This window comes from Molossus molossus, unplaced genomic scaffold, assembly GCF_014108415.1.
Source record: "Molossus molossus isolate mMolMol1 unplaced genomic scaffold, mMolMol1.p scaffold_m16_p_9, whole genome shotgun sequence".
Classification (NCBI taxonomy): Eukaryota; Metazoa; Chordata; class Mammalia; order Chiroptera; family Molossidae; genus Molossus; species Molossus molossus.
The window spans coordinates 56,473,715-56,498,445 of NW_023425403.1; the positions used below are offsets into that span (position 1 = coordinate 56,473,715).

The 24,731-nt window shown below is 40.0% G+C and overlaps 1 protein-coding gene across 1 annotated transcript in view; it reads right to left on the reverse strand.

Annotated features, from left to right (window-relative positions):
- The window catches only part of FAM155A (family with sequence similarity 155 member A), a 563,801-nt gene that overhangs the window by 26,717 nt on the left and 512,353 nt on the right, over nt 1–24,731 (reverse strand). The window contains exon 2 of the mRNA XM_036250237.1: nt 9,511–9,682. Within this exon, the coding sequence (XP_036106130.1) occupies nt 9,511–9,682 (172 nt within the window). The remainder of the gene's footprint in view (nt 1–9,510; nt 9,683–24,731) is intronic.

Sequence of the window (24,731 nt, forward strand, 5' to 3'; positions counted from 1 at the left end):
TTCACTCTTGTGTTTTTCCAATTTTGTGGCCTGCACATGATTGCCAATTCAAAAATGAGCAAATCCAATTTATTTATGTCAAGTGTATATAATAGCAGTTACTTTAGTTCCAGTGACGTTGGTGTGTCATATGACTTAGCTTCTATTTATGTATAGAGTAGGTAGAAACTCTATTTTCAAACGAAGAGGTAGAACCGCAGTGACGGTGGGGGTGGTTGGGGCACAGGGAACATGAAGACTCAGCAGGGAAAAGGTCAAAGGTCTATCAAACACATTGCAGGCATCACATGCAAAAGAAAAGATGGCTGTTAAGAACTATTTTGGCCTTGTATCCAGTTCCCAAAAACTGGCCTTGAAAATACAATATTGTTGGCAGAGATGTTGATTTATCGACTTCCATGCACATACAACAGACCTCAGAAGAGATCAGAGATAACAGATCAGAAAGTGACTGTATGTTTTTACATGACCTCTATAAGAAAAATCCATCATGCAGTAAGAAACAGATACTATCTCAAAACAATTATTTCCCTTGTGGTTGGAGTTACTTTAATTTCCCTGCAATGTTTGTTCCCAAAGTTGGAAGGAGGAAGTTGGGCTTCCTGGGGTTTTCCAAGCCCGTATACACAAAGAAAGACTGGCTCATGGCAACCCCAACAAATCCGCCCATAAAGACATGTTCGGTGAGGGGGAGAACAACATGAGGGTTACCAGGAACCCCCACTCCCTGGTTGGAACCAGTGCCTATGGCGAAGTCAGTGTTTTCAGATTCTCTTCCTGACTTAGTCATCCTTCTGACAGCATGAATTGGTCACTAAAGGGATAATGTATCCCATTTGAAAGGCAATACCACCCAGGTATTAAAGATAATAAAGACAATACAAGTGTTGTCTGAAAAGAGCATTCTAGAAGTTTCATGTCAACTGGGCTTTGTATTTTCAAGCTTTCATTTGGGGAGGTTACTTATTCGTTCCACCTATGATGCTAACCCTAAATTGGATTCACGCCCCCTTTTTTTTTGAACTGCCTTTAAAGTTAATTTTAAAGCCATGTTTAAAAACTGATCTTTAAATTTTAAACCTAAAATATTTCCTCTTATGACTACCTACATGTGAAATTTAACTCTATTAATTATATATACATAAATTATTATGTGTGAGTTTACAATGAATTAACTATATATAATAAAATATACACGGCTGTATGTCTGTGTGTGCATAAACAGATACGTCAGGATAAAACTCCCAAAGCACAAAGAATGCTGCATAAAAGTGATTCCAAAAAAAGTTTCAAAAATTATTTTGAACAATGACTGCATCACAGGTATAAACATTGTTTCTAAAGTTTTCTAATTTGAGAAAACTGCACACTAAAGGCATGCTAATTTCTTCTTGTAGACATTATGATTATCTGATAAATGAGAAGTTATGACTAATGATAACCATTTCATCTGGTAATTTCAAACCAAACCATCAAAAAAACAGAATTTCAAATTTGTGAGCAATTGGTTCATTTTCCATTTTAAATTTTATCAAAAGTATTATTTCCCCACGAGACACAAGCATACATTTATGGCTGAATGCAAATTAGAAGGGCATTTAAACTCACAATATCATTATTATTATTTTAGTTTTTATTCTTTATTCCTCACCAGAGGACATTTTTCTATTTATCATTAGATAGAGTGGGAGGGAGGGAGAGAGAGAGACAGAGAGAAACATCGATTACCTCCCGCATGACCTGACCAGAGCCAGAGACGAACTGCCACCGATGTACGTGCGCTTGGCCGGAATCGAACCCGCGACTCATTGGTCTGTGGGCCGACGCTCTAACTGCTGAGCCAAACTAGCCAGGGCTAAATTCACAGTATTATTTACACAAACATTTAGAAACTTTGGTGTTTTGTCTTCACCTTTCACACTAATGTGTTTGTAGGGGTGCGATCTAAAGGCCTTACTAACTGATCTGACCGAAAACTTGGTCCATCCAAGCACATTTTCCAGAGAATAGTGAAGCCAGATAACTCTTTCTTTGACCAGAAAGAAAAAAAAAGGTCTAGAATGGGGTAGAAAATACTTGGCATTTTCATTTTTCATGTGACGTCCTGCCCCCAGGACCTGGTGTGGAACTGCTGAAAATGACATTGCACAGGCCATAGGCTGCGGGTCCCTCTGCTCGTTCACTGATGAACTTTCTCCTGCTGGTCTGCAGCCTGGAAACATGTGCTTACAGGCTCATTTCAGGATGGACTGACTGGTCATTTCCTGCTCCACTGGTGATTCAAACGCTGGACTAATAGCCAGGAAATGGAAGTCTATTCTTGTTTCTGCAATAACAGGTTGGGGCTGGGGAGGAGGCTGTTGAATCCCATGTAAAAGCCACATCTGACTAGATGACTCCTGTACTTTGGGCTTGTTCTGAAATTGACTGTATCTGTCACCATGTGAGGTCACTGCCATGTCCAAAGCAGTTCAAAACAACTACATGGTGGGGATGAATGCTTCACAGAGAAGTTTAATTGAAGAAAAAGTAGGTAAATATATTAATTAAGATTTCACCTGTTCTGGGAAATCCCTCTTTGCCTAAGTTATCCTTCTTAAATAGGAATTCAGACTTAGAGCTCTTCCTTTGGCTTGTTATTTTAACTGCTGCTATGTCCCTTATAAATACTTCTGAGTCTTATCAGTCAGGTAGAGTTCTGGGGAACCTACCTAAGGACATAATGTGTTTCATCCCTGTCCTTTCTCTAGAGATCTCTAAATGTCTCAATTCAATTTCCACCTAAGCATAGACTAACTCATGGTCCAGAGCCCTACACGCTCTTCTGTTAGGGTGCATTCACGAATTCTGGCTTGAAAAGGTGGCTGTCCATCCTACATAGTTCACTGTACATACGCGTCACACAGAGTGTCGTTTTGATCACAGTGAGCCCTGAGCTTGCTATGAGTGTCACTTCTGCTGCAGGTTAACAGGCAATTGTGGGTCCATGTTACCAGGATCCTCCCTCGATGGCATCAAAGAAGATGCTTCCTTCTCAATATACTCTCCATGCTCACGTTCCTGGTAATAGGCCAGGAGACGGCCCCAGGCTTAGCCCTTCATGACCCCACAGCAAGCTCAGGGCTCACTGCAATCAAAACTGGACATGTTCTGAAGCTGACCCCACTCCAGGCCACGCGAGTGTCCCCAGGCAGGTTTTCCCACTCTCCCTGGTCTAATCCCTGTCATCTCCCCTCTCCAATGGGTATAGAGATGAAAGGAAGAAGGACAACTTGAAATAGGTTAGGATTTCCCCAACGTTTGTCTAGGTGAACAGGCTTGGGAGGGTATGGTCCACATTATCAGCAATTCTGTAGGTCGATAGGTTTATCCACAGATTCTTCCTGGCTCTGCAGCACAGATCGTTCAGAATGAATGACTTAAAGCCAGATGGCTTCTTACCACCATGTCGGCAGGTACGGCATCTGCATTCTCTGGAGCTGTGGCACTCTGTCCTTCCACACGTACCATCATGCTGGACCAGAGAAGGTCACAGCTCACTGAGCATTCTGCTGTCAACCACGGAGTGGACTGAATTGCAGAAGCTCAGCACTGTTAGCCACTAGTAGAGGCAAGAAGATGAAAACCTTCTACTGGGTGTAACTTTTCTAAAATTCATAGCTCCTGGTAGAATCTAGACAACCTAATTTCTACCCTAGAGCTCTTTCCCTACATTCTGTTCCCTTGTCCAAGGCAAACTTGAGCTGTTGGGAATGCATCTGGAGATGGAATCAGGGAAGACAATCCTGAGTATGAATGGGCTGAAATCAGGTCTAAATATATGAAATTGAATAAACCTCAAAAAGTACAGTGTTTTAGTGGGTGAAGATGTCCTACACACTTGAAGTTACTACATTCTGCTTGGTTTTTTTAATAACCTATTTTCATATTTATCTTATTCTGATCATCTTCCTTCACATTTCTCTTTTTGCCTAAATTTTTAATTTACTTATTAAAAGATTTTGTATAACATCAGATTGTGCTATAACTGAAGTGTCATTTCATTCTTTTTCAGAATCACCCTCACTTGAGAAAGTGATTCAACATATTCACACACTGGGACAATATAGAAATTAAAAATAGCATAGATGTACAAATTTAAATCTATAGGTAGTTCCCGGCCAGTGTGGCTCAGTAGTTGAGTGTTGACTCATGCACCAAGAGGTCACCAGTTTAATTCCTGGTCAGGGCACATGCCCAGGTTGTGGGTCCGATCCCCAGTCGAGGGCATGAGGAGGCGGCCAATCGATGTTCTCTCTCATCGATGTTTCTATCTCTCTCTCTCCCTTCGTCTCTCTCTAAAACCAATAAAGGAAGAACAATATTTTAAAAAATAAAAATAAATAAAGTTTACATTTCTTTAAAAAAATCTATGGGTAGCAATTTTTTTTCTACTAAAATACTCTTTTAATGAGAAAAATATTTTATGTTATCTTTTAAAATTTTTATCAACTCCCTAGTCATATCTGGAAATGATCTTTCATAGTTGTGAACCCTCTCATGCAAATTATGAGACAGCAAGCATTAAAAAATTCCTTTCTAATTGATCAATATGCATGTCAAAGTATGTCTTCCTTTTTCCCTCACAGGATTACTTCTCTTGCCCATAGGCAATACTCCCCTTAAGGTCCCCTGCACTAGTACACGTTTAGCCACCAGGGGGCGAGCGTCCTCCATCACATCATTATCAGACCTGTCAGGGTAACCAACAACAGCTCACAGTATTTTCCCAAGAGACAGAAACATAACCTTGTTCTTGTCACAGCTAAAAATGAAATGCAGAATTTACATAGAATTATCAAAATGTGTTTTATTTCGATTGTCAGTAAACCCCAGCAGACCAACTTCTGGCTCTTTTTCATTCAATACTTTTTCTATGAAAAATACAGTGGCAAATCATGTTGAATCTATTTTATCTATCAATCAAATGGTAATTTTCATAATGCTTGTTACCATAGCAGCCTCAGCCTGTGATACTCTGCTCCTCCTGTTTTCTTCATGTTGGTGCCCTATTGCAGGTAAGCAATCAAGAATTTCTCTAGGGGATTCTGGAACAAGGAAAAGAGTGTGCAGAAGGGAAACCGTGTAATTACCACCGTGACGGGTTGACAACATGGAATCCGCCGACGACTCCACCCCCTCACTTTAAAGATAAGGAAACCAAGTTTCTAAACTAGCAGTGCATTATGTGAACGGAGTTTGAGAACACAACCCACCCTGAAAAAATTTAGCTCAAGAATGACTGACGTTAAATGACAGGTTTCCCCCCGACAATGCCTCAGAATACCTCCCTAATTAATTCCTAAAACACTCCAGAAATGTGTCAGTTTTATTCTTTAACAAAGAAACCAAGAGAGAACTCAGGCAAAGTGTCTCCTTTTTTCTCTTAAAACAAAAGCAGAGTTAAACATACAAAGAAGGGCTCTTCTTGTCATCTAGGTTTGTGGTTGGAACATTTGGTCATGACCTTCTGTAATAATCTGTCAGAGACATTGTACAGCAAGAGGCATACACTCTCAGATGGTTCAGGTTTTCCCATGAGTTATGGACCGACCAAGGATCATAGACAAACGAAGCAGCAGATGATTAAAACATAAACACTTAAAACATTCGAATTTGGGACGTGGGTAAGTAATGTGAGCATTATAAAAAATGAGGTACTAAATCTTAAATCCAATAACTGTTATCAAAATTATAAATGGAGAAGTTTCGCTTGTTCTGAATCTTTAATTGGTTCACTGATTCCAAGAGCTGATAGGCACTTTGTGTGTGGATGATAAGATTCCTAAGCATCCCTGTATACCTAGCAAAAGCCTTTAAGAGAAGAAGACCCGGGAGTCCTATAATTTCGCATCTCTAAGAGGCTGGAGGCAGAGACCGTTAAGGAAAAGTCGTCACCATGGAGAAGCACCTTGAACAAATTTGATCCTCACACGGACAATCTCTGGCAACAAGCCACAAGTAGTTATGTGCTAACTGAATACTTTTTTTGAGGTTGACCCTTAGAAGGAATCTCTACCCTTCTAGACGCTGTGAATTGGATGTATTTCCAATACAGGGATTGACAAAAGTAGGCTTACAGTTGTGAGCACACAAAACACAGAGTCTATTCTTGGATTATTTATTAATTTTACTGTATTATTTTCCATAGAAACAACTGTAAACCTACTTCAGCCCCACCTTGTGCTGGGGAAGTCGCTGAAATTAAATATGTTGAATTTGAAGAAAACGCTATCTATTCTTTCATCTCCTGATGATCAATAATTATATTTTTCAGCATATAGAATGGAAATAAAACATTTACTAAGTTTTTAAAAAGAGGAATTACTGCAGACACGATTAAGACCAACCTAGGGGGGTGAATTCCTTTTCACTGAATCATGGTTAGTGACTGTCGTCATGCCTTTTTGCAATGGGAAGGAAGTCTGACAGATGTGCTGTTACTTGTGAACATGAAAAGTTGCCATGAGCCAGCCATCTCAGGTGGTTTTTTGAATGTCTGCAGTCAAATGGGAAGCCAGAAAAAATACTCTTATTTCTCTCTCGTATTTGGTCCAATTGTTCCTGAGCACAGAAGACACTTCATTCAAAATGCAGATTCATCTATGACGACTCACGTTCATTCCAAACTTGTCTAAAAGGCGAGTTATCTGGATCTTCATGTCCACCTGTAACAGGTGAACCTCCAAAAATTGTGAGATAATGTTTGGGAACAATATAAAAGCCCTACTAATTTCCCTAAAAATGTGACAAGTCACCTGGCTCCAGAGAGTTTGCTGATAGTTCCTGGGATAATTTCTTCCTGGATAGAGACTATTCTAGGGCCTGTTTGGGGGCCTTCACCAGGAGTGACAAGGCAGCAAGTAATTAGCATCAGTAGAAACCTCTCTCCTAACAGGTCCAGCAGCAACACTCCAGGGACCTCTGAGACTTAAGGTGGGAAGTGATGGCTGCTAGTTATCGAGACAGACAATTCTTCAAGGAGGCCTCGGTCACACTTTAGAAAAGAGGATCAATCTGAAGATTAGTACATTTACTGCTGAAAAATTTCACAGTCCTTCAGGATGAAATACCTTCAGAACATTTTCTGTACATTTTTTAAAAGTTTCGGAATAAAAAGAACATGAGCCCCACTGACTGAATAGGTCCCCACATGTTCAGTGATGGGATTATTCCGGAGAGACTCTCAGGTCAGTGGCATTTTTCTCTGGACTCAATGACAAATCTCTTTTCCTGTTTTTGAAAAGAGGTAGGATGTAGCGATGGCTAAGAAAGGTAATTTTACTCACACTCAAAGACAATTAAAAACATAGATGGACTTCCTGCTCATGTGTAGAAAGAGATGAAATGTCATCTGTAGCTTTCTGACGGCTTTGAAAGCAGACAAGGAAAGGTGTGGACATTCAAAAATATATTTCGGATTCACACAGGCAGATAAAGAATCAGGAAATGGAAAACAGAGAACACCAATGACCTCGCCCTTCCTTTGAGCTCCTAGTCTACTTTGAGAACCTGGTAAAAGCGGCTGACCTTCTCTAGGAGAAAATCTATTTGCATGTGAATAAGCAAACATACAACTTTTACATAAATTTCATGAGTTTCTCCAAAGTCCTAAAATGCCATTGAGTTGAAGACCTTAACATGATGACCCTTTATTGAACATTTTATGTAAAAGTCAAATAGCCTATGTCTGGTGAATTTTGGTTTAAATTCAAAGAAAGAAGATATTAATACCTATCCTCCCTCCCTCCTTTCCTCCCTCCCTCCCTCCCTCCCTTCCTTCCTTTCTTCCTTCAATTTTTGTCCTTTATTTTATTCTTTTATTCTCTCTCGCCCCGTCTCTCTTGCTTTCCCTCTGTCTTCCAGCAGAGACGAGCTACATGAAAAATGACCTCAGCATCAAATCAGTGGAACAACAAAATTTATTGGTAAATCATTTTACATTTCACAAACCACTTTCTTATGTAAAATAGCTATGGACTACTGTTTCTCCCTTACTTGTGATCTTTATAGCAGACATGCGTCAAGGGCGTTACTATGACTGATTTTCTAGTGCGGAGATGGTGGCTCAGAGGGAATGCATAGTAGAAAGAGGACAAAAGTGCATGTCTCCTGCCCTTCAGTCACATGCTTTATCCACAACATTGAGTCAGAAGAAATACTCATCCAGTTTTTAGGCAGGTTCTTACTGGCGAACTTTAGGGAACTATTTCTTGATAGCTTATCACTGAGAACAGTATGGTCAGTAGACAGGTATGTAAGTAGTGATCTAGAAATAATTTGATAAGTTCTCATGTTGAGCATCTCAATATGTCACCATCTTAGAGGGGTTACGTAAAGTCTGATGTGAGAAGTGGGGTTTCATGGTTCTTGATACTTACGATGGTGTTTTATCCCTAAACCTTGAAAACTAAACATGCTACAGCGGAACCATCTGGTTACAAGAACACTGCGCAGCACTTTCTGACCAAGAGAATCGGCAGCAGTTCTGCAGGTCTCACATCGAGCAGTGTCTTCCTCCCACCTGTCCACTCACCACTGACTTCAAAAAATAGCTACTACTCTTTTTTTTTAATTTTTATCCTCACCCAAGGATATTTTTGCATTTATCTTCAGATAGAGTGGGAGGGAGAGAGGGGGGAAGAGACAGAGAGAGAAACATTGATGTGAGAGAAACACATCAACAGGCTGCCACCCACATGACCCCAACCAGGGCCGGGGACAAACTGCAACTGAGGTACGTGCCCTTAGCGGGAACCGAACCCACGACTCTCTGGTCTGCGGGCCAATGCTCTAACCACTGAGCCAAACCAGCCAGGGCACAGCTACTACTCTTATCCTTTACATCTTATTCTTTTTCTAAGTTATGCAATGCTTATAAAATAACCAGAAATCGAATGCCCAGTGCTTTTCCCAGTCTGAAGCATTTGCTGAAAGAAGCAAACTCTGTTCATGGAAAATCAAGATATGATGATACCGGGCCTTCATTGTGCAGCTCTAACATGTACACACGCACGTGAATAACTTAGGTGGACACTTCTCCAGGCTCTTAATACTTATTTAAGGTAACACTTTTCCGAAAAGGGACTTGGGATAATAACTTGTTACCAATTTGAAGATACATGATTTTACTGGCCTTATCACATCATCTGTTCTTAGATAATATAAAAGCAATGTAGGCAGAACCCAACCTACTATAAGTCAAATTGAAGCATATCTAATGATTGCTGGCATTTTTCCTTCAGAATTATCCTTCTACAAAGTTAATGACGAGGTCATTGGTAGAAGCTAAAGCGGCTTTTCCAAAGCAGGTCCCTTCAGGCCTTCTATGAAGGAAAGCATGGAAAACTACCAGCCATGTCTTCAAGGTTACATCAGCGGGAAGAAGCAACAAAGAAAACAAACATCACATAAGAACGAATGCAAAGCCACCACGAGGGGCTGGTGACAAAACCTGGCCGTGCGCTGTACCTGTACAGATGAAACTGGAGAGCCCCCCGTAGATGACTTCATCATTGTCGGGCAATATAAACGGACACCTCGTCTGAACCTCCAAACAGTATTGCTTGCAAGGAATTGTCTTTCTGCAGTTAAACTGTGCGACTTCAAAGTACTGGGAACACAGCCAGGCTTTGTAGACAATCTGAAAAAAAAAGAGAGAGAGAGAGAGAGAGAGAGAAGAATCAAAAATAGGGGGAAATGACAACAGTTCTGACTCAAATACAGAACATGCTGTACTGTGAGAAACACGCTGTGGTTTCAGGTGGATCCTGAGAAAACCCGCCATTCGAACAAACATATCTACACAATGTCAGCTGCAAGTGATAAAAACGTAGCAACACAAGTCTGCACTAGAGCAAAACATTATTTGATTAACCCCTTAAGGGAATACAGGTAACATGGCGTTTGATTTGATGTAGCTCATTCGAAAAACAGCGGAGTTAAGCAGGACCTGAAGTTTTCAAAATCCAATGATTTAGAAACTAAAAGAAATAATGGACCAATACACCGTGGTTATTTACTGCAGGGCGCGTGGTGTCTCTGAGCACGCGTTCCCTCCAGCGATGCTTCCAATGGACACTAGATGGCGCTGAGTCCTCTACAACGATGGCCCAGCAGATCCAGAAGCACAGACGGAACAAGAAGCAGAGGATATTTACGTTTATGATTCACATCAAATGCACTAAATAGCTCATCCTCCGAAAGCCCGGAAACACCCCACCTAGGTCAGCCACAATATGCTGTGATGTGGTTATCACTACAGGAAGGAAACCTCATCAGAACCTCATCACAAATTGGACCTTTGAGGTACTGTGTGATCCACATGAATGAATATTGGTTAAGTATTTATTTAACTTAATAAAATGTGAAACGATTATGACTTCACTTACCCTTTTGTTTTTGAGAGTTATTTAGGAAAATAAATATTGAAGAAAAACACCTTTTTCTGATATAAGGAATTAAACTGAACATAAACTCAAACAAAACAATGGCAAAACTAACCCATCTACAGTATAGATCACGGTGGTTCAGGGATTTCCCATATCTTTGCCACGGGTGGTTTTTGTTTATCTGTTTCTAGGGTTAATACTATTCAGGTAAGAATTCTGTCAGCTATGTCCTCCCAGACAAGTGAATGGTTTACAGACAAATGTCCTCTAAGAGATCATACATATTTGACAATAATAACAAGAATAATAGCTGATATTTATCAACTCCATACTCTGCTCTAAGCAAGTCACATATGTTTTTCTATATGTAATTCTCAGTACACACATGGAAAGTGACTATTAGTCATATTTTGCATACAAATGATTATTACTGGAAATAAGTGAAAGATCTAGAATTCAAACCCACATTCTGTAGGATTCCAAATGCTGCACTCTTCATAACTGTTATGTTTAATTAGAAACTTTTTTTTAAAGAAGAACTTAAGAAATGGAAAGAGAGTTTTCAGATTGGTCTAAAATCAGCACTGAATTGCATGGGCCTTGTCAATGTTCATTTGGTATGAAAATGATATTGAATTTTTTATTTATAACTTTTTATTGATTTGATCAAAATGAAACTTTATTATTTGATCAAAGGCATCTCAGTGGGGATAAAATGGGATACATGTGAAATTCAGATACAATTTTAGATAGCTAAAAGTAATTTTATTTTCTGTCTTCTATGGTTCATAATCACCATGTACTCTGATAGAAAAATATACAAATGATTAGTATTCTTACAGGCCTTTTGAACAGATCTTAACCTAAAAGTGTACATTGGAAATTGCACCCCTAAGATTTCTTCAATTTCAACGGGGAAGTGGCGTGGAGTGTGCAGGTGAGGGACACGTGGGGTCGGTGCTGCCCCTGTGCCTTGACCTCAGAGACAGGCTGAAGGCATCCGTCTCAGAACAGAGGAAAGAAAAAGGCCAGGGTTTTCTAACCATACTTCAGGGAAGCTAATGCTTGTTTGTTTGTTTGTTTGTTTGTTTGTTTGTTTTTAAAATACCACTAGTATTTGTGCAATATGACATATATGTAATATGACATTTATAACACAAACTGAGCTGTAATCCAAGAATAGTGTCTATTTTGTGATTCCTGGTTTAGATTTTCTTCTCAGGTACTAGCAGAAGTTGAGCATGTTTATGCATACAGTTCTAACAATAATAAATTCCATTACAAAGAAAGCTTGTAGTCTGTGCATTTCTGGGATCCTAAAGATTAGTCATCACTTTTCTCTTAGGGAATGTCCCTGTGTAATTGCAGAAAATTACATATACGTGTGTTTTATGGGTCAGACTGCTCTCCATTTCTCTTCCTAGTTTGTTTTTGCACAATTATTCTAATTAAAATTATTCCTAACTATGAAGTCTCCTGTAAACTCTGTCTTAAGAAACACTCTCTTCTCTATCACAGACGATGGGGTATCACATATTGAAGTCTCTTGGGATATATACGCAGCCCCTTTCGATCAGTCTCCGCAGCGTTGCCCAGTTGGAACAGCTCCATTTTTATTCTAGATCTTCAAATGCTATGTCAGCTACATTTTCTTTGCAGATTTCTACTTAAAAGAAACAAGTCATCCAAGCAGTTTTTATACTTGTCAGGTAGTAATTACGAAGAAAGTGCTTATGATTTGCAGAATTCTGGACCCTCCATGGGACCCGAGCAACCTCTCTAGCCAGGTTTCACTGCATCATCGATTATTTTGATCCAAGTCTCAGCCTTATGAAATGCAATAGAATATTCCTCATTGGAGTCTTAAATAGTTTCCAGGGATGCAAGATGTGTGAAAGCAATCAGGGAAAACTTCGTGGGCAGAGAAAGAAAAGCGAGGTGCTTATTATTGGCTGATACCTGAGGGAGTTGTTGCTAAGTGTTGATAGCTTTTCAGATGTGAAATTAGAAGATAAAGATAAGAGACAAAAGGGACAGGTAAATACTGGCATGAAGAAGAGCTTTTTTGGCAGAAGCAAACCACAGGAATAAGATGGGCTGCCGCATGAGGTCTGGAGTTCTCTATACCTGGAAAAATTCCAATAGACTTTAGGGAACTCTTGCCTGTGTGCTGTGAGGAGGATTCTTGTGTCAGAAGGCTGAGAACCAAATGGTTCTGATATAATTTTCAATGCCCTTTGAAAGTTTTTGAGGGAGGGAGGTTGAGAAAGTTAGTTGTTTTGCATTGGCACAAAGCTAAACAAACAAGATAAGTACTTTTTAAAAGTGGTAAAGGATTCTCAAATTAAAATAAAACACATGATGAGAAATGAATATATACTAGTCTTCTTTCATAAGAACTCCATAATAATAAAGAAGGTCAGAAATCCATTTTGTAATGGCTTGGCCTTAACCTGTAGAGAGAAAGCTTAGGTGATTGCTTTTCTAGGTGTCACTGAATGGTGTGAAGGATTATACGGTGCTAAACAATTATTTTGGGAAGGAACAAATATGTGTGTCAGGTCTCGGGTAACAAATTAATGGCTAAGCGACATCCACCCACACCGTCATTAAGGGCTTGTACCATTTTCTACCTGTAGAAGTAGTGATGTTTGCCAGGTAATTATGCTCAGGAAGGATACTTCAAATACACCATTCATCCACACTCTCACCTCTGCGCCGTACCCCTTGGAAATGACCACTGACTCTGCAAACCCGCTCGGGCAGCTGTCCATCACACAGGAATACAGAACATGCTCAAGTTACAGCCTAGAAGAGGGACACATTACTAAAATGGCCTAAATGAGAACCTTATTTTTACTTAAGACTTGGGTAACAATTTTCTCTCGAAACATTTCTCATTTGTTATTTTTCCTCATGAAATCCTTGAGAGAGGTGTGGGAAAAATTTTACAAGTGAAGGAACAGTTACAGAACGATTACAGTAGTAAACACATGGGATTTTCGACAGCTGATGAACACGGGTGATGGAAACTCCAGTAACTGAAACATGTCTGAGAGGATGTAGAAAGTGATGACTGTGCAGCTTTGGCCAGGTAGCTCAGTGGTTTGAACCAACTCTTGTACACCAAAAGGTAGCGGGTTCAATTTCCAGTAAGGGCACATGCCCAGGTTGCAGGTTTGATGCCCAGTAGTGGTGCCTTTGGGAGGCAACCAATGGATATTTCTCTCTCACATCGATGTTTCTCTCTCTCTTTAAAGTCAGTTTTAAAACTTAAAACAAAAGTGGTGACTGTACAAAAGCGTCTGGTTCTCTAGGGTCCCCGAGGCATGACGCTTCGGGGTGGAAAGGTCCCAGAGACGGCCTAGCTGAGTCTCCAGTGTTGATGTGGGAACTGAGAGCTAGAAAGATTGCAGTTGATGGAGCCCAAAGTCGCTGATGTCCAGGCCATTGCTTTAATAATGCACCCCGTTATTTGGAAGGCACCATCTGAGTACTATCCATTCCTAACACATCCCCTTCTTTTGCAGGTCACTTCACTTCAAACTGCACTTCTGAAACTTTCCCTCGCAATTCTGCACAGTGGGCGTAATGCGCCACCACCCAACTTGGCCCTTGAGCCGACTTCTGGGTCTTCTCTGTACTCACACTCCCTCGGGGACCCAGGCCCCCTGAAAGATGTGGGTGAGGACAGCAAAGGGTGAAGAGAGGAGGGAAACCCAAGGGACCTGTGATCTACTGACTTCATTTTCAGAATCTTGATGAAGACCATTTTTTTTGTTTTTGTTTTTCTTTTTCTTTTTAAGATAATTTTCAGTGTTCAGCAACGTTTGGGTTGTAATGGCGCAAACATGGTTGAGTTGAAAATTTGGGAGATAGGCAGAGGGAGGCTTCTTTGTCTGCTCCTGATTATGGGAAGTGATGTTAGGGAATGCTTTCGGTGGATATACATAGGATGAATCTGAAATAATCACCATTTTGTTCATCAGAAGTTATCCCAGTGCCCTGAATGATCATGGCCATTAGAATTACCACTATAAATGACCTTCACTGTGTCCTTGTCAGGTTAGCAGTACCTCTCTAGGTTCTGGACATTCCAAATGACTACGGTTAATTTTGTGGCTATGCCCAAGATCGATATTTTTCTAACAGAGACTTGAATTCTCATTTTTTAAAAATATATTTGCCTCCCTCTTCAGAATCTATATCTATGTTTTAGAGCTAGGTAGAAGATTTATGTTACAAATATACATTAGCCTGCTGAAAAAAATTATGTCAGTTACAATTTTTTATTACTAAGAAAAATGTCAGGTGTGGGAAATGGTTGTCATCATCGTATTAGAAGGTTGATTTCCTTTTTCCCCCAAGTATTGGCAAAGGCTGACTCCTTTTACATTTATAATATGTTGATGCATTTTATGAGATCCTTTTCTGTCAGCTCTAATGTACCAGTGGTCTGAGTTTTGAGTGTGTGGGGGTGAAATAATTGGTTATGTAAGCAACAGTCTGCTATCACAACTGCCTCAGGCAAAGGCTTTTTGATGCTTAACACATGTTACAATTATAAGTGGAGGTGAAAGTCAAAATAAATTTTTGCATTCATATACCTGAATGTCTTCTTTCTTCTATATGTGTCAGTGTCTGGTTAAAGCACACTGCACCGAAAAATTCGAAATATGGATGTATTCTAAGACAAAAATAAGACAATAAAACTCCTGCCAAAGAATGGGTGGAGTCATCTGTGAAGGATATTAAGGGATGAACTGTATACTAAGAACCAGGCTCCTTGATCCTCCAAAGACTTATAATGCCAGCACAAATTCTCCTCCAGGGCTATGTCTTGGCTCCATGTCCTAAATAAAATGCAAGTGTCTTTCCATGTTCTGTTGGTGACCCACTTTTTGGGTCCTGTTATAACACGGGTCTATTCCCTGGACTTCAGACCTTCCCTAGCTTCTTGGAACCACCCTACATTTTCATGTAAGCACAAACCATTCTCAATACCATGGTATAGCCTAGGCTCAATCCATGTAGGAGAAGGGATTGGTCGGTAAAGAGTCAAGGCCAGATCGGGCCCCCCTGCCAGTCAGATGTGGTACCCTGGAGTTCCACACGCACATGATAGCAAAGGTGACAAAAAATAAATCAACTCTACCGAGCTCTCTTGAATAGAGAATGTTCCCATTTGAAGATGATCTGTGCGAGGCTCAGAAAAAGGGGAACTAGAGAAATACGTCAGTGTGTCTCTAGTACGATCCGAGTAATAAAAAGCCAACGTAGTTTCTTCTTCCCTCTTTTCCTCATTACCGTAGGCCTTGTATTGTAGGTGCTGAAAACCTCCCCATCTCATTGTGAGTTGGAGTCAGCCTGGACTGCTTGTTTCACTGAAACTGTTCTTTCTCTGCAACCTGGCCTCTCTAATGATAAACCCAGCTGCTACGATTGGTTGTTTTCTTATCCGGCCTCTTGGGAGCCTTGAGCACTGTTGATGACACCCCTTGAAATGCCAGCACCTCTGATGACGGGATGCCGTTTACCCTGGTTTCCCTTTCATCTCCGCCTTCATCTGTTGTCTTGTTATTGTCATCTGCTTCCTCCGCTAGTACCGACAATCCCTTAGACGTGTGTCCTAAACTTTCTTCTGCACATTCTTTCAGGGCAGCCATCTACCCTCCTGATTCAATGATCGTCTTTGCTATAGTGAAGCTTAAGTCTTTATTTCCGAAGCCTATCTCCATTCTCCTCTCTCTCTCTCTCTCTCTCTCTCTCCTGTTAGCTCTGTAAATTACCTCCCAGAGGTCTCTCTTTAACATCTTTAACATCTCAATTTCTATATAGCCAGAGTGGGATTCAGCATCTTTTCTTCATGAAGAAGCAAGATGTGAGATATCCAGGAATCATCCTTGATACCGCCTTCTGCTCTCTCCCACACTATTTAATCACCAAGTCCTATGAGCCCACTCTGCAGTATCTCTAATATCTGTTCAAATAGCTCTTTTTAAAAAAGAACTTTTTTTTCTTTATTAATTTTAAAGAGAGAGGAAGGGAGAGGGAGAAAGAGATAGAAACACCGATGAGAGAGAACATCAATTGGTCACCTCCTGCATGTTTCTCATTGGGGATCGGGCCCACAACATGGGCATGTGTCCTGATCGGGAATCAAACCAGTGACCACTTGGTGCCTGGGTCGACGCTCAACCACTGAGCCACACCAGCCACCAAATCTCTTGATTTCTGTCAACACAATCATCATTCCAGTCATTGCCATCGGTCATCTAGATGACAGCATGGATGTATCCATGGACCTATCTTGGTGCTCTAGTCATGAACGTCTCCTTCACGCTGTTCTCTACACTGCCAGAGTAATATTTGTAAAATCAACTTGATGTGCTACTACTTCACTTAAATCAGTCAGGGAGGGCCTTTGCACATACTCATGAAAAATTCAAACTCCTTAACCAACTCAGAGCTTTGCAACCTTGCCCTTCTTAGCCCTCCTGCCTCATTCCTCTCCACTCCCATCCTCATACTATGCTCGCTGGCCATGAAGGATGACGTGCAGGGGCACTGGATATGCTGTATCATCCATGACCCTGCACTCATGCTCTTTTTCCCACCTCCTTTACAAATCCCTTAGCCTGGTTGACTGCTACCCATCCAGTGTGACCTCATCTGTAAGCCCTCCATGACATGCACCACCCTCAAGACTCTGCAATGTACTCTTCTTATGGACTTACACTAAGTCAATACTCTTTCTTCGTCTGCCTCCCCTTCTAGGCTTCTATAAGGGGTCTTGTGCACTTTTGTGTTCCTAGGACCCTAGGTGTACCTGGGAGAAATTTACCTTCCATGGAATTGTCATTGCAAATGTGTACCATGGCCTTCTGGTTTCACAGCACCGTCTTATAATTTGGTTACTGCGAGCCAGTCCACCCGGCTCAGAGGTCCTGTACAGAGTAGAGACTCAAACCATGAACCCTGATGAGCTTCCAAGATCTTAAATCCTATGAATTATTTTTGAAATGATCAGCTAACTCTTTTATTGGAGGTCAAATCAATCCTTTGATTTATCTATCAGCTCTTTTATTGGAGACTAAATAAACAGATACTGTGGTTTAGGTCCTGAGACATAATGTAGGGTTTGGCTGCAATCAGGGACCAATTTCTACAGAGAGAAGACAGGTGTGTTTTAAGGCATAGAGCTTATGGAAGGTCCACAGAGCTCCAGGGGACAGACTTTATTCTGAACTTGTTATTTGAAATAGACAAACTTCTTGGGCTAAGATTATGGCAAAAAGTGTCTGGTAGACAGACCACATGAACTCATACCTTTCCAAAGAGTTCTGTACGCCCAGAAATGAATATTAAAAATAACAGTAATAGGTGACTTAAGATCACGGTTAGTCAATAGCCATTTCTTTTGGTGCCAGGAAAGATGGAAAGATGTTTTTTAATGAGCTGCCTTCACTGTATTATCATGTTAAGGACACAGATGGCAGATGCTCTGCTGGAGGACACAGGAAGGAAAGGGAAGTCTTCAGTGGAGACCACTTCTGAGTGTTGGCCATGGCTGGACATTAACTGCTGTTTCTCAATAGCTTTTCCAAAGGAGGAAAAGGACAGGAATAAATGAAAGCTTCTTTTGTAGACTATCGGCCAATCAACACTCTCAAATGCAGCAGTGTTATAAGTCATATGGTCCTCTAAATACACTATGTATTCAATGTGGTCTGTGTTAATTACCATAAAAGTGCCGGGAATCCTATTAGCATTTATATCTTTTTAAAAGGCAGCATGTTCACACTTCAATGTAAAATCAGTTTTGAGCAAGTTGAAAATGTTGAAAGGGATTTAAAAAGTGGGAAATTTGTGAAGAAAGAGAAGTGAGAGTCAGTAGAAAAGAAATCTGAAACTAGTGCTAAGCATATAAAGGGAAAGTATATTCACCAAGGAAAGGCGAAGAGTGAATAAATGAGACTTTCCTTATTTTGTAGTAGACATATAGGAGTCCATGGAGCACTTGATAATTAATAAATGAATGAGTGTTATAATCTAGAATCTAGAATATGTTTAGAAAATTACCAATGCATTTAGAAGAACTATAATAAGTAATCAGTAAATTCACTAAAGACTGAAGATGTATTCTTTTTTTGTAAAACTAAATAGAATGGGACTTACTTCGTAAAGACAAAAAAAGGTTTAAAGAAAGATCATTCATAGCTCTGTCATAGGATCCAAAATCTGAAATAATAAAGTAATATTAGTTACCTAACAATCTGATAATTCTACATAGCCATATACCTTATAGAACTAGAATATAAAATGCTTTAGATATATATCTAAATTGTCTACTTCTTTGCAACATTGTCAGGACATTTCTATACTAATAATGCATAGCTGCAGCCCTCTTTTACCAATATCAGATTCACAAGAGTTTCCAATTAGAACACTAATAACCTATCTTTGCTCAAAGAAGGTATTGCTGCCCCTTGGCTGAGTAGGCTCTTTGCATTCTTTATTTTTCCTATGGAGGAAAGCATTTCTGATTTTGTCATTATGGAGTCATTGCTAAACAACTAGTGGCTGATATCATGCTATCATTACAGTTTTCTGCTTTATTCTAATGTGTCCCGCTTGCAAGGAGCAGGGACAAGATGAGGTGAGCTCCTTTTGTAGACGATGAGCAAACCAGCGCCTTGGAAGGCAGCAGTATTACATGTCACCTGGCTCCAGAAACATGCTATTTATTTAAACTTGGTCTGTACTGACTGTCAGGAAAGTGCCAGTGGTTCTACTAGAAAGTATAGCTTTAAAAAGTCACAGAGGGAACACTTCAAAATTCTAATTAGATTACAGAGTTGCAGCCTGTTATCATAAAACAGGAGAAGCTAATTGATTTCTATGAACATTGGCTTCAAAGGATCATTCAATCTATCTGTTAATACAAAATTATTTATTAAAAGCCAGCCCTGGGCCTGACAGTAGATAAGTACTCTTGGGTGCAGGAATGGAGGGCAGATTAAAAATTTCATTATAAGATATTTTCCCTGGCATCAAACATAGTATCCTCAAATTAAAGGAGACAAGGAGAGAGGTGCTCAGAGGTGTGTTACTATCAGGGCACTTCAGTTTGGAGAAAGCAGAAAGTAGTGGTGACTGAGGGTGTAGGGGGTTTCTGGAGATGAGAAGGGGACAGTCCAAGAAAAAAAGTGACATGGCATATTGAAGAGAGGAATGAAGGAGAGATTAGTGCACCTGTGATACAAGGAAGAAAAGAGGGAGGTCTAAGGGTGGGAGGAAGACAGGAAAGAAGGAAGCAAACAATTCAATTCCTTTACTCAGTTATTCTATTAGGTGTCTTTCATGAGTTATCTATGTGAGGTGAGTGTGATTATTCCAATTTTACAAAGGGAAACACTAAGACTTAGAGAATTTCAACAAGGTCACACACCAGAACATAGCAGAACTATGTTAACCAGGTTATTTAGATTCACCAGGTTAATTCAGGTCATTTTACCCTGCATCCCCACCCCACATCAAAATGTGTTTTATTGTACAGCATAGACAGTCTAGTGTAAACAAATACTAACCCCTGATAGTTTATGTAGAGTTGTTCCTGGGTTACAAGAAACATCTTTTTTTAGGGGTATGCTTTAGGGATTCAAATATTTTTAACACTTCAGTTTGTTTCATATTTCAATACGATATTTCAGTAGCTGCTATGTGTTTTACTCTATAGCAAAATATTTTAAATTCAGCAAAAGATAACAGTGTTTGAGGTCTTATTAACACATGCTTAAAACTCCAAGCATTGGTGACATGAGTGAAACTATTGTTATTGAGAAAAGAGCCAGAATTATTAAGTGAAAAAAAATTACACTAGAACTAACAGCCACTGCCAATTAGAAAGCTCCTGTTTCTAGTCTGGGTCTTCAATCCTCCGCCTTCTCTCTCTCTTTCTCTCTCCTCCTCACCCCTCCCCACCTCCTCTCTTTCTTTCTCTTTCTCCCTCAGTCTGGCTGATTATTTCTCACATAAACATTTATCAACTATTAAATTACACAGAACTGACACTCGGTTGTATATCTTGTAAGCAATACTTATTAAATAATTTTTACTCCATCCATTTAAAATTCTAGCATATTTCCCTGACATAAATACTTATTTATAAAACATGCAGAGGGATTATTGTATCATGTGCACATTATAAAACATAAGTAATTGCAAAGAGCAAGATAAATGATAACTTTTAGCCAGACTTTCAATATTTTCTTGTCATACTCCAATGGATCATTTCACATATGCCCTGGGTGTGCATATGCGGAAGCATATGAGAAGTCTGAAAAGTCAGAAATTGTAAACTTTTTAAGTACTGAAAAAAAAAATGTGTAAATTGTGAATTTAATAAATTTTATCTGACCAACTAGACAAAAAAACAATAATCTTAATGGGGGCAAAAAATCAATTAATAGTCCACCAGTGGGCAGATCTGGCCTTGTAAGGACTCAGTTATTATTTCTTGCATAAATGAATGAGTGCATATATACACAAACTGAAGGTGAATCTAAATGGCCGTAGCCATATTCAAAAAAAAAAAAAAAAAAAAAAAAAAGTTCAAAAATAAATAAATAGATAAATGGTGTAGCCAGTGAAGCAGACCTCTGCAAATCCCTCCTATTCTGTTCATTTGGATTATTTTATTGACCTACCAACTTATAATTTTTTTTTTTTTTAAATCTAGAAACTAAGGGCATCCATTTCTTTTAATGATTTTTTTTAAAAAAGCAAGCAATAGTAGTTGGGCTAATTAAGTATAATTTTGGATAAGCCATAATGGTGCCAACTTTTACTGGCAATGACAGTCTTAAAGGTACTATTTTTTGTTCTGATTGGGATGACTTAGCAGGTAAGACTTAAATACATAATTGCTAATGCTAAATTTATTGGCATCTTGAGAAACTAAAAAAAATTAAATTGTTTGTTGAATTCAATCAAGATATATTGACTTTCTGGTTAAGATGGCAGTGGAGGTAATCAAAGTATTCTAATCCTCTGACAACCACATAAAAATACAACAAAACTACAGATCAACCATAACTCAGAACTGCCTGAAATCTAGCTGACTGGAAGCCCTACAACTAAGGATATAAAGATGGAGCTACACTGAGGTTGGTAGGATGGGCAGAGACACAGAATTGGCTGGTCCCACACCCAGGTGTGGCCGATAAAAATCAGGAAGGATATGTTGGCTGCAGAGGATCCCCCTGAGGAGCAAGGGGTCCCAGCCCCACACCAGACCTCTTAGCCCAGGGTTCCAGTGCCAGGAAGACAAGTCCCCATAACTTCTGGCTGTAAAATACAGCAGGGATTTCCGCTGAGTGAGATGGAAGGATCTGGAGTCACAGGCGGTTCCTCTTAAAAGGCCTGTGCACGGACTTACTCAGACTCGCTCCTCTGAGCTCCAGTCCCGAGACAGCAGGTTGAAAGATACCAGGGACCTATGAGGAGGAACTAAATTGTCTGACATCTGGACAGAAGTTGGGTGCGGCAGCTTTCTGCCAGACAAAAGTGCTGGCAGAGGCCACTGTTCCTTTTCTGAGACCTCCCCTCAGAGCTGACAAGAGGGCACAATGTCTGAGTCTCCATCAGCCTTGCTCACACTCTTTGCCCCACTCTGGTGATTCCTTGAGACCCCATCTCTCCCAGCTTGTAGTCCCATCCAAGCTATTTCCAGTGACTTTTCCATACAACTTGACTCTCTTGCCTCGTGCTTCAGACTGTCCTAAAATTTTTCAAACAAGCAGCATCTGGCCTCTGCATACCCCATCCTCTTGCTAAATGGCCCCAGGTCTGGCACTGGTGGCAGCACATTTTGGTTCACAGCTTGGCCTCTTCTGGGCACCTCCAAGTCCAACAGATCATTCTGTAGCTCGTGTTGGGTGGCCCTAGCAGGGCATGCGGGAGGTGGCTAACTTTACACCTCTTGGGAGGCCCTAGGGCCAGTGCATCCAGTGAATAGCTGCAGACCATGCCAGATTACAACCTCACCACCTTCATGAGTGACAATTCAAGGGGCAAACTCAGTGAGCACCAAAGCCCCACTCAAGCAAGTCCTGCTCTATGGGGTCAACTCCTGCACAACAGTTTCTCCACTGTACTTGTAGCTAGTCCTCACAGCTGATTGGCCTGGGGGTTAATCCTCCCAGTGACACCAACAGCGATCAAGGCTCAACTACAACAGGACTGTGCACACAGCCCACATAAGGGTGCACCTGGAGTACTAGCTCAGGTGACTGGGGAGACTGTGCCACTGGACCCTACAGGAGACCTACTACACAAGGCCACTCTACCATGTCTAGCAGCTTTACCTAATACTTAGAAACAAACATAGGTAAGCAGCCATAATGTGGAGACAAGGAAACAGGTCTCAAATGAGAAAACAGCAGAAATCTCCAGGAACAGAACTAAATGAAATGGAGGCAAGCAAAGTACCAGACACAGAGTTTAAAACAGTGGTTATAAGGATGTTCAAGGAACTTAGTGAGAACTTCAACATCATGAAAAAGGACATAAAAACCATAAAAAGAACCAGTCAGAAGAGAAGGATACATTAACCGAAATGAAGAAAAATTTGCAGGAATCAACAGTAGAGTGGATGACACTGAAAATCAAATCAGTGATTTGGAATATAAGAAAGCAAAAAACATCCAATCAGAATGACAAAAAGAAAAAAAATACTTAAAATATGACCATAGTGTAAGGAGCCTTCGGGAGGACTTCAAGCATACCAACATTCACATCATGGGGGTCTTGGAAGGAGGAGAGAGAGCGCAAAAAATTGAAAACCTATTTGGAAAAAGTAATGACAGAAAACTTCCCAACCTGGTGAAGGAAACAGACATACAAGTCCAAGAAGAGCAAGGAGTCCCAAACAAGATGAACCCAAAGAGACCCAACACCAAGACACATCATCATTAAAATGTAAAAGGTTAAAGACAAAGAAAGAATCTTAAAAGCAGCAAGAGAAAAGCAGTTAGTTATGTATGAATGAGCTCCCATAAGACACATAAAAAATGTGTTTTTAATACACACAAACCAAATTAAGTTTTAGTTTAAAAACCAAACAAGACATTAGTTATTAAAAATTTATCCCTATGCCAATAGAAAAAAACCCATAACTAATAAATTGATATTTTATATGATTTCTCAGTGGAAAACTGCAACAACATAAGGAGTAAATGGGAATAAAATAAAACAAGCAGCAATTTCATATGAAAACGGGAAGATTTAGGTAACATTTAAACTTAAATGTTGACCAACCTATGAGGGGTGGGACAATTAAGTGTTTAAATAGAATAGACTTAACAATATCTTTTTTTTTTTTCTTTATTGATTTTAGAGAGAGAGGAAAGGAGAGAGAGAAATAGAAACATCGATGATAGAGAACATCAATTGGCCGCCTCCTGCATGCCCCCCACTGGGGATCGGGCCCACAACTTGGGCATGTGCCCTGACCAGGAATCAAACTGGTGACCTCTTGGTGCATGGGTTGATGCTCAACCACTGAGCCACACCAGTTGAGCAACAATACATATTCTGAAACCCAAATAACAAAATGAATTTACCATAGAGAGACTCAGACACAAATCAAAGAATGATCATTTTCTCCATAACTCTCACGACACACACACATCACACATTTTCTTTACAGTTGGTCAAATTTCATGATCATATCAAGGAAAAAACACCTTCTGCCTGTTCAGCTTACACTGGAACTGGAACTGAGCTATGCCATATGAGTTAAAAATAAAAACACCTTACTACTTTGTACATTTATGAACATTTCTTACAGTTTTGTTTTTAATGGGTAGAACTGTAACTCTAATAGTCTTTACAGAATTTAGTCCCCTCAATAAAGGTTGTTTTCTTGAAGGTCAGTGAGCTGAAAGAATGTTCGACCATAGCAAGTGCCTGAGTTTAAACACACACCACTGCTGACATAACAGACCACCCAGCGTACAGACTGGAGGAAAGACTGAGTGAGAGAGGTCAGAAAGGGGTACTATTTGTATAATATCAAGTAAGGAAATCAGAAAATCCTGGCAAAAAAATACAGTTTGATTTTATTCTGTAGAATTTAAGATGCTCTCCATTATTGAAAATCCATTTCAGCCACAAATTGCCTTTTGAATTCCCATTACATGGGTAAAATAATTTTAGTTGCATATCACTGGAATGTGTAAACATGCAGATGGAAGTTATTTCTTTTACAAAGAAATAATTATTCAGTAACCAATTTCT